This window comes from Athene cunicularia (assembly GCF_003259725.1).
Source record: "Athene cunicularia isolate RWA chromosome 7 unlocalized genomic scaffold, athCun1 chr7_part1, whole genome shotgun sequence".
In the NCBI taxonomy this organism is placed as follows: domain Eukaryota; kingdom Metazoa; phylum Chordata; class Aves; order Strigiformes; family Strigidae; genus Athene; species Athene cunicularia.
In genome coordinates, this window is record NW_020799107.1 from 16335209 (window position 1) to 16346459 (window position 11251).

Genomic DNA, 11251 nt, shown 5'->3' on the forward strand with positions numbered 1-11251 from the left:
AAAAAAAAAAAAAAAAAAAAAAAAAAAAAAAAAAAAAAAAAAAAAAAGAGAGATAAACTGATAAAGTAACTCCACCAGAATTACAATTTAACTTTCCTCATGAAATTCAACTTTCTTATTACAGCTCAATATAAAAGGAGATTCCCTCCTTTTTACTCCCACTCAATGTGCTTGGTCAAGTCTACACATGGGAATTTATCTACAGAGAAATTCTCACTGCTGCTATCACCAGTTCAGCTGGATTCTCAAGTGTCAAAAAATGCTAACACCATTCACAGCATCACATGCTTTAATTTTGCTTTAATCAAGCCCAATTTACCTGACGGTGACTTTTGAACTACCTATGCAAGTTTCTTCTACATTACATACATAAATTAAACTGAAATATTATTAGCAAAAATAAGGATTTTTCAAGAGGTCCTTCGTAAATCAAAGGAATGAGATCTATTCCTTCATATCTCCATTATTTCTAATTATTAAAATGGAGAGAATATGTGATAGATGGAAGAGTTAAGTTTGTGGGATTTGGCTGCAAGCATTCTCTCCATTTAATATTCGGTTGCAGTTCATTATAATCTTTAAAAACAGTCTCACCTCATCTGAAGAATCCCCTTGTCCTGATGTTGCCGTAGCACCTGCTAAACCTTTTGGAATAAAAAAATTCAGAGATTCCTTTCATAAGTCTTATAGTGAAAAGAGAGTATTTTATGATATTTAATGAGCCAGTATGAAATGAAACACTACATTAACTTTCTTTGAAAGATACACAGCAGTGGACTGAGAAGTTGGAGTAAGATTTCCAAGCAATAGAAAACTAGGGATTTGCAAGTACGTTCCATTGCAGAACTTCAACATACTGAGTTATCAGAGACGTGTTCTTTCAGAAATTGCAAAAAGACTTTGACAGCCTTCAGTGATAAAAAAAAAAAAATCGCTCTAGAAAACAGGTATCTTTAACTGGCAAGCTATAATGCAGTGTATACTATAATGTAAGCTATAATTTCTCCCTTCTTTTTCTTGAAATCTTTTTCTTGGAAAAAAAAAAAAAAGAAAAAAGAAAAAAAAAAGGGTTTTTTTCTGATAAAAAATTCCTTCTCCCTAAAATACATCCCTGTCTCTACCTCTATCTTGGACTTCTTTCCCAAAAGAAATGTCAGTGATATTCAATCTCTCTTCAGACTCTGACAAACTTCAGCTTACTCCCCTCTCCTCATCACTTATAGGAGTAAAAGAGAAAGAAGCATGATGCACCATCTTAAGTTTATTTGAAAACACTACTTGAGGTTATTAACATTAATTTGAATTGCCTCCTTTTTTCATGGGCCTTAAAAGTGATACTGTCAGCAGTCTTCTGCAGGGATTTTTTTTTTCCTGTTTGTTTGTCAAGCGATGGTGAAAAAACAACAAGCAATACTTTGAAAAATGCCAAATTATAAATAGCACTGCTGGAAGTGTAACAGATGCTGTTACTCATGACAGAGGCAAACATGTCATACTACTGTTTTAGACATACACAAACAATTGTTTTTACTTCAATACTTGTTTACATAGAATTCCATGTAAGCAAAAATTCTACAAAATTTATATTTTGTTTAAAGTTTTTTACACCACACTACCAGAACAGCTGCTAAAGGTTACTAGTTGAAAACAGGTTTTAAATAGTAGGAGGGGAAAAAAAAAAAAAAAAAAAAAAAAAAAAAAAAAACTCCACCAGAATTACAATTTAACTTTCCTCATGAAATTCAACTTTCTTATTACAGCTCAATATAAAAGGAGATTCCCTCCTTTTTACTCCCACTCAATGTGCTTGGTCAAGTCTACACATGGGAATTTATCTACAGAGAAATTCTCACTGCTGCTATCACCAGTTCAGCTGGATTCTCAAGTGTCAAAAAATGCTAACACCATTCACAGCATCACATGCTTTAATTTTGCTTTAATCAAGCCCAATTTACCTGACGGTGACTTTTGAACTACCTATGCAAGTTTCTTCTACATTACATACATAAATTAAACTGAAATATTATTAGCAAAAATAAGGATTTTTCAAGAGGTCCTTCGTAAATCAAAGGAATGAGATCTATTCCTTCATATCTCCATTATTTCTAATTATTAAAATGGAGAGAATATGTGATAGATGGAAGAGTTAAGTTTGTGGGATTTGGCTGCAAGCATTCTCTCCATTTAATATTCGGTTGCAGTTCATTATAATCTTTAAAAACAGTCTCACCTCATCTGAAGAATCCCCTTGTCCTGATGTTGCCGTAGCACCTGCTAAACCTTTTGGAATAAAAAAATTCAGAGATTCCTTTCATAAGTCTTATAGTGAAAAGAGAGTATTTTATGATATTTAATGAGCCAGTATGAAATGAAACACTACATTAACTTTCTTTGAAAGATACACAGCAGTGGACTGAGAAGTTGGAGTAAGATTTCCAAGCAATAGAAAACTAGGGATTTGCAAGTACGTTCCATTGCAGAACTTCAACATACTGAGTTATCAGAGACGTGTTCTTTCAGAAATTGCAAAAAGACTTTGACAGCCTTCAGTGATAAAAAAAAAAAAATCCACAGCACTTTTGTAAGAATAGGTGGCTTAACTTAGTTGCAGTGACAAAATTCCACTACGAGCAATTTCATCTTGCCTACTCAAATTCTATTAACATTATGACTGGAAAGTGGTGCTTAGTATATTATCAACAAAAAGTTAATATGTTTAGCTTTGTTGATAGAATTAAAATGAGTCCTGTAATTTGATGGTGCACTAAGTAACAGGTAATTGCTTAAGTTTCATTAAGATTTGGGGTTTTTTTTAAAAAAAGAACAGTTTCTATAAAAACCAGCAATAATCAAGTCTTCCCTTGAACAAACCTTGAACTGCTAATGTGCTAGTTCCAGCTCCTTGTTCCTGCATACCACATGCAAGTTTATCCTCAGGAAATGCCAGTCCAGAGCCTTTCAAAGCAATGAGGTACTTTTCATGACTTTTCTTTGCACATGCATTCTCTCCAACACCTTAAATATATACATAAAACAGCATTAAACAGCTACATAGTTCATATACCTGATATTCTATACAGGCAATCTAAAACATGTTTTAGTTTTAATAAGCTGTATAATTATGAGATGTAGAAGTTAAAGTTTTTCCATCTGATGAACTGAAATCCGAAACACCAGAAACCTCTATTTTCCCCTCTAACACAATGTTTTCTTCTAAAGGATATACTTCATTTCCATTTTACGAGCACTGCCACCATTAACACTACAGCAAAAAAAGGATTTTTTTGATATTTCAAAATTTTGACAGCTGACTATTCATAAAGATATCACCATTTTAACTATTTGATGAAGCAAAGTCACACTGCATGCTTGGGATATAAAATTTTCACCAAAAAATGGACTAAAAAACCTAAACGTTAAGAGGAGCAAATTGTGTCAAGGACGCAATTTAAGGAAGAGAAAACATGAAAAATATGACAGCATCTTTTTAGCTGTGCCCCTTTTGCATTCAAAGTCAGAAGGGCAGGTTTTGTTCTAAAATCCCTTTCTTTGCTTTCCCTACCCAGAAACTATAGCAACTCAGACACATATACTCTCCATTTCAAGAGTCCAGATAGAAATGTCTTACTTCCCATTCCCTCTATACTTTTGTATCTCAGGAACTCCATCACATATAGGAAAAGAGAAGTCATTACTTTTCTCCCATTCAAATATCATTAAACAAGAGAGAAAGAGAGGAAGGAAACAGAATAAAGACAACTGTTCCTGGTGTTTCTCCTTTCAAATAAATATTTGGAAATTGCCTGTTCAACTAGCTGCTGCCCAATCCAGTTATGGCAACTAAAACCTACAGTAATTGTTATTTGTTCCCTACCTATGCAAAGGAGGTATGCAAGGGACTCAAAAAAGACACATTCTAATCACAAGGAAATAAGACTGAGTTAATTTACACTAGGTGGTTTTGGGTTAATAGTGTCTGCCCAACATTTTCAGGTTCATTGTGACTTGGTGCAGGATGGAATAAATAACTGGGGGGTGGGGGGGGGTAAGGGGGCACATGTTTTTGAGAAAAAAATGAAACAAGGCTTTGCACAGAAGTGCAGGACAAACACTATTAACTATTAATTTCTCATAGAGGTCTCCTCCAGTAACCTCTATGAGAGCAGATCCCAAAATAAATTAGATATATTCTACTTTGAATAAGCTTGATATGCCTTATTTGGAAGAACTAAACCCTCGTGTTCACTTTAAAGCGAATGGATTTATTATAAACACTTTTTGGAAACGATGTATCTTTATGCAGTTATCTGGAAAGCAGAAGAGATTTGCTCTTACAGGTCTTAATAACAAATGTTTCTAGTCACTTCCTGAAGCCCACCTCACTTCTGTCAACAAAATATCCTTAAAAACATGCATTTGTCTGGGCTTTGAGAGGTCAAATAAAAATATGCAGAGATTGAGGTCATAAACAAAACTTATGCCCTTAAATTCTTCATAATTTGAAAATGTAATTATTAGAAATAACACAAACATACCAGAGCTAAGATCTTTGTAGAACTGCTGGCTAGTCAAAACCTGGGTAAGAACTGATCGCATTGCTCCTCCCATTTTGGTCAAGTCTTCTAGAAAGGAAACGTGAGGCTCCAAAACCTGGAGGATTTTATGAAGGTCTTTCTCTGATGGCAGATCAAGAGCTGAAAACCACACAACAAGAGCTTTTGATGTAAATGTAATATAATTTGGCCAAGACCTTCACAAGGCAGAACAATTATACTACTAAATAATTTGATTTATATATTCATAATGCTCTAAAATTCACATGTAGAATTTTCAAATTAATCCCGATTTCATTTTCCAGAAAAGCTCAACACAGTGCCAGGTAACCTTTAAACCATATTTAGGAAGCTTTTCGGCAGAGAACAAAATCATATCAGCTAGCCAGACAGTAAGTTGGTTAGGAAAAGATGCACAAAATTCAACATGAACTATAGATAGCATTCGCATACTGTATCTTCACAAACTGCAAAGCAATAGATAGCAGCATGGTAAAATATGCTAGATACATGCAAATTTAAAACATACCAGGCTCATTATACCCCTCTCTTAAGTGTTGAATAAGACTAAAGATGAACTGTGGAAGAACTAATTCTGACATCATCAGCAAGTCTTTTGGGACACATGGAACATTTGAATTTGACTTAATCCGGTGTCTCTTACAAAACCTATAAAACAGAAGAGAAAAATGTTAGCCAACATATACTAAGAAAATATACTTCATATACTAAGAAAAACATTACTTTTTCCATTTTTCAGGGAGTATATACTTTTACATTAAAAGTGGTGCAGAAATGGTATTCTGAAATTCCGACTATTATAGTCAAAGCCATTTTGTTTCCAAGTCCAGCAAATTATAAAGTTGCCATTTTTTCCCCTTCTCAAAGTTCACATATCCCAGTTTCTTCCCATACACGTTGGAAGCATCTTCCATGGAACAATCAGAAGAACACTGAATTCTTTATCAAGACATACTTCCCAATTGCTAAACAGCCTAGCTGAAAATATCTAAAACAGTTCCTCTCTTTTCTGTGAAACAGTCAGAGGCTGGTCTGATTCTTCAAGTCCTCATTCAGATAATGACTTTTAAAATGTCTTTTAACATTAATAAAAACAACTTCCAAAAGTGTAAGAGTTTGAAGGATCAGTATTTATTTCAAATGTATAGCAACAAGATTTACTTGTCAAAGGATGATAGAAACACCCTACAAAAATTGTGCAAATTGATTAATTTAAAAATAAAAAATTTGTTCGTTGGAGAATTCCTGTATGGTAGAGTTGAGGTTTGGCTAATGCACAATGACATGAGGTTGAGCCAAACCCCATGAGAGCAGACAAAATGATTTCCCACTGACTTAACATGAGCCTGACTCAAGAACCACTGAATACTTTTCTGCTCCCAATATATTTTTAGAAAGGACATTTACCAACATCAAAGAGCTATTTACCCATGCCACAAAAGAAGCTAACAAGGAATAAAGAGCCTACTAACACATCATACAAGAGCAAACTTCACGGGAAAGATTCACTACATCTTACCAGTAATTTTTCAACATAAAGATTCAGAAATTGATTCAGCTTTGAATATGAAAATTCTAAATTTATTCATGTCTTCACTACATTTGCTATGCCATATTTTCCAGAAGAAGCCTGATACTTTCTACAACATAAGCCTATCTTCTTTGAGGACCATTAAAGTAATACCTTCAAGAGAAGAAGGAAATAAAAGAAAGCCACAAAAGAAGTATCCAAACTGGAGGGGGGGGAAGAAAGAGGATAGAAGTTCAGCAATTAAATGGCATCTTCACAAGAATTGCTAGCATCTTCACAAGACTAAAGACTACGAGCTTCTCCTTTGATCTTACACATGAGATATGACACTTTTTATTAAGAAAGGGTAAACACAGATAGTAATAGCCAGATGATTTGCAGTTTGTATATACAGCCTATCTGTCCCTGGGGAGGGATAAAGTGCCTGACAGAAAGAGCTCAGTGATGACTGATAACTCTGTTAACTCATGCACAAACATATGGTCTTCACTTTTGTTGTTCACTTTTGCAAATGACATTCACAAAAGTTATGAAAACTCATTAACCTTTTCACTTTTGTCATTCACCTTTGTCTCATCCACATACAGAAACCTAAATTGCCATAAATCACAAATCTGGTTTGATCTATGCTGCCATATGGTACTTCATTTATTATCCTAAAAGGTATTTGGTTTCTCTTTCACCACTACACTTATAAGAAGAGATCACAAGTAAATAAAGACTTTAAAAGACACACAAAGAAAGAATTACTATGCAGTATGTTTTAAAATCTTTTACTGCTCCCCTCTGTATATTTTACATTCAGTCAAAAGACGTTTCCACCGGTTATGATCACAAGCTAAGGGACCACAGTAACAAAACTCACACATAAAGCAATTCTGACTCCCAGCTTCTGCTAAGTCTTCCCTCCACAGAAATTAAAAAGCTCAGCTCCCCAAGAAACCTATGCCAGCATACCATTTGTGAATCAGTCTATGGATTAATTATCCCAAATTTATTATATCCTGTAGTTGAAGGTTATGAGTCATGTCCTCTCTTGAGATTCCCAGGAAAACACTATTAACTTACAAAGCAACCTATTATTACAATATTAATACAGGTTCCAAAAAATAAAGAACTCAAATCAGTTTGTTGTAAGGAAACATCCTTTCACGGTCACAATCAAAAATTACAGCAGTTCCAAACAGGGAACAATTTCTAGATATGAGGCCCTAAACCTTCAAGTAAGAACGCCAATATAATTTTATGAGATGAGCCATATTCTATATTTATGGTTCAAAGGCTGTGGTATTAAAGCATTGTCTGAAATCAATATACTAGCGTAGCTGTTCTTAACTAACAGCTAGAAATGTGTACATGATAAGGATCCCAGAATATGTCCTTACTGACATGACTTGCCACTGGACAAGCCATTGAATTATGGAAAAACAGTCCTGCCACCGTATGGTACGACCACAATCCTGAAATACTAATACTCTGTTCTACTCAAGATTCCGTTGCCTTTACAGAGTGCTACGCAACACTTCGTACAAATACTGACCAAAAGATCAGACAGTGACTTGGAAGATCTTCAGAGTTAAAACAATAGCTGTCTTAACTAAAGAAGAAACGGAAGCCCAAGCTGTGCCAAGGAAGAAACAAGCTGAAACTTCCTACACACTTCTCCAATGGGCTACACATCATTGGATAGACAGCAGATAAAGCTATTCCATAGTCAGTTCCTTACACTTCTAAGAGATACCTTACCACAGCATCACTTAAAGAGTTGTCTGTCTACATAAATGTAGATTTCAGAATGCTTCCAAGATTACCAAATGGGCAACAAAAAGGAGCATTTTCCAAATCTCTCCTGGTAACACTGTCTTGGAAATTCACCACTTGAAGCAGGCAGAAGTCTCTAATGGGGTAATGAAAGGTGGAAGATAAGAAATAATTTTTTCTGAAGAAGCTCAAAAATAAAAATAACAGTGGAGAGGAAGACCGAATAGATAACTGACAGTTCACCTTGATCTAAGTTTTTTTACATTATTTCAATATTGCAAATACTTTCTCCAACAAGCCTGTAGTTCCTATTTAATCTTTAGTACTTCTTATTTCTTGTACTATACAGTCTTCCTTGTAAATATTTTTACTATTATACTACAGTGAGCTTTCAGAATCAGTATTTCAGTGATAGTGACAATTCATTAGTCAGAGATATTCAAGCCCTATCTCACTGAATGTCTAACATGGAACTACTTTAAGTACAGGTCTACAGGGAGACAAAAATCTTCACCTTTTCTCCTTATTCTTTTCTCTGATATAAAAGTATGTTCTGGTTTGTTTTCTATGCAGTTTCCCACCTTTGAAATTCCTTTTTCACAAAAAGACAAGGTTAATTTTAGCAAAAGGAGAGAATAACACAGTAACTTGCAATTAAATAAAAAAAAGTTTTAACAAGCCATCTTGTCCACGACTTCAGATATAATTCCTGAAATTTCTTATGCTGCATTGATATCTTATTTGTGAGATGTACAAGAATGTTGTTGACATCTACATGAGTAAGAAATGCCATGCATTATTAACATTAGAGTATTAACATCTGAGCAACCTTCACTTTAGACTTTCCAGATTTGTTCCATTCTCTCCTACTATTTCCATCTTTAATAATTCTACCATGAATTTAGAAAATGTGTTTCAGAAGTGCCTTCTGGTAAAATAACTTCTTTCCTTTAGGCTACAGTTTCACAACTACTTAAGATTAACTAGGTCAGTCCTGCCACAGTTCTGTCTTCACCCTTCCCGACCGGCACTCAATTGATCTTGTGTTAAACCAGCTCAGAAGCTAAGATAGCAGAAGATATTTACTTAAAAAATTGTCATTGGGCCAGCTTAAATCCACAAACACTCACAGACTTGCCTCCTTTGAAATGACACTGAAATCCTTGAATCATCCTGCCATCATCCCCTTCCTTGTTCACCTGACAGAGAGCAAAACAGAGAACAAAAAACCAAAAACCCAACAATACACGAGGGTGCTGTCCTAGCTAACCAGTATATCAGGTAGATAAAAAGTTCAGTGAAGCCAACTCCTCCCCTTCAAAGCAGATTTTTTTTAAACTTCCCCAGTTATTACAGCAGCTGATAAATACCTTCAGTACCAGCCAGACCACACCTTTACAGCTTCTGAACATTTGCTCAGCCCGCCTTTTGCTACTTCTGTCTCAAGTTTCAGTTGCATTCCAGAAACTTGACATAAGTTCACGCATACACAGAGGGACTATTTTTACCCTCACTTTTCTTTCACTATTTTGTCTCCTGCCTCCCCATGTTTAGAAGTCATTTGTTTCAAACTGGATCATAAAGCTGCCAAAAGAAGGCATCCCATTTTCACAAGTCTTACAGTACTACAGCCCTAACAGTACCTGATCCTGACAGAAGCTTTTAGGGTTATGAAGCTGGGACCCAAGTGAGAGGACACAAATGAAAACTGCTGGAAATCAATTCCTAAGCAAAGAAAATAAACCTTTATTTGACTCTTCAAGTCAGTAACAATAAGTCGTATCTAAACTAAGATTTTATTTAAGACATTACGTACATTTCATACTGTATACCGCATGATTGACAATGTCATATAACACTTGATAAAGTATTCAAACAAAATCAGTAAATTTTATAAGAATTCAACACACAATTTAAAGAGTATGCATTTTGTCCCCACTGTAAAACTAACATGCAAATACTATTCTTATATACACTGAATCTACAAAATAGATGCAAGACGCACAATATTTTGAGTGCTACAATTGTCTCTCAGAGTTCTTGTGAACAAACTGGTAAAGAATGTTTACATGTTTTTTCCTGCTTTTCAAGTTCACATTAAAACAAATCTTAATTCAGAACAAAATATAACTTGCATAATGAGGACTAGAAAATTATCTTGATGAAAAAGGACTTTGATATATTGTAGCCTTGTTTTATGTAAATCCACCAACCCTAACCAACAACAAATACAATGGTAATTGTGAAGAAATGCAGAGAAACAAACTAAACTGTTCCTCTGAAAATGAAGTTTTGCATGTTTCCCACCCACACCCTAGTAATTAAATTTCAATAATTAAAATCATTTCACCTGCAAAACAGGCTTCCAGAAGTGAATCAATGTGGTATTGAATTCCTGGTCTGAGGAATGACAGTTCTTTAAGAAAGCTGCAAGCTACAGAAGAGTTGAGAGACAAAACTAAGTACCTGCATTTCTGCTATTAAGGATTGTTACAAGAAGCAAAGCCAACTGGAAATATGTCAGGCTAACCTTTCTAACCAGGAAAGCTCGAAAGTAGAGACAGAGTCAATAATGGAGGACAATGAAACACAGCAGAAGAATTAATGGCCTCTCAAGAAAAAAAAAAAACAAAAACAAACAAAACCCAAAACCCCCACTTTTAAAAGACATCTTTCATGGCTCCAAGCCTTCATAACAAAGCTGTTTGGCCAGGCTAGGAGGCTAGAAATCACAGATTAGACTCTTAAAAGTTATTCCAATCCTTGCAGAACATCAGGAAGAGAGGCAGTGAGTCACCAGACGCTCCCTTGGTGCTCAGTGCTATATTGAGCACCCTTTAGCCCCGCAAGCTGTCCAGTTCAAAGAAAAAGCAGACAAACAAGCTCTGTAGAAAAGCGTTTCTCTTATTCTCTGTTAGTCCTCAGATGTAAGCATCTTGTACAGTAGATAAAACTACAGTGAGTTTCATTACTATACAAGTACCCACTATCAATCAGGAACAGTAGATTTGGCAGTTTCAATCGCAAGACCTTAGAAATACAGTGAGAATGAGAAGGAAGGAACTTCTGAGTAGAGCTGATGCTGAGCCTATGTTTGACTGAACCCACAATATTGTTGAATTTGAGCATTTTGATAGACAACAGAGCAATTCAAGAGTAACACAATCTTCTGCTGCAAAAATATTCTCTTTATAAAAAGGGTGGATGCACTGTAATTGCATCTAAGTACAGCCTACGTTTACCTAGTCTGATTGAAAGGCCTCAATTTACACAGTTTAAAATGTGTTTGTACAATAACAGACACACAGCTAGCTAACTTACAAATATAATACCCATTCTCTTTGTGCAGCTTTTTCAGATACCACAGTGATTGCGAAGTGAAGCC

The 11251-nt window shown here is 35.1% G+C and overlaps 1 protein-coding gene across 5 annotated transcripts in view; it reads right to left on the reverse strand.

Moving 5' to 3' along the window:
* Positions 1-5217, reverse strand: part of UBR3 (ubiquitin protein ligase E3 component n-recognin 3) — a 101388-nt gene extending 96171 nt beyond the window's left edge. For 3 of the 5 annotated variants that reach the window (XM_026852109.1, XM_026852108.1, XM_026852105.1), the window contains exons 1-4: positions 5083-5217; positions 4536-4694; positions 2872-3015; positions 2231-2280 (exon numbers count right to left, since the gene is read on the reverse strand). In XM_026852109.1, the coding sequence (XP_026707910.1) occupies positions 2231-2280; positions 2872-3015; positions 4536-4694; positions 5083-5158 (429 nt within the window). In that variant the 5' untranslated portion in view covers positions 5159-5217. Of the gene's footprint in view, positions 1-594; positions 645-2230; positions 2281-2871; positions 3016-4535; positions 4695-5082 lie in introns of all 5 variants that reach the window. The other 2 variants (XM_026852106.1, XM_026852110.1) reach the window with 2 other exon arrangements.
* Between the last annotated feature and the right edge of the window lie 6034 nt (positions 5218-11251).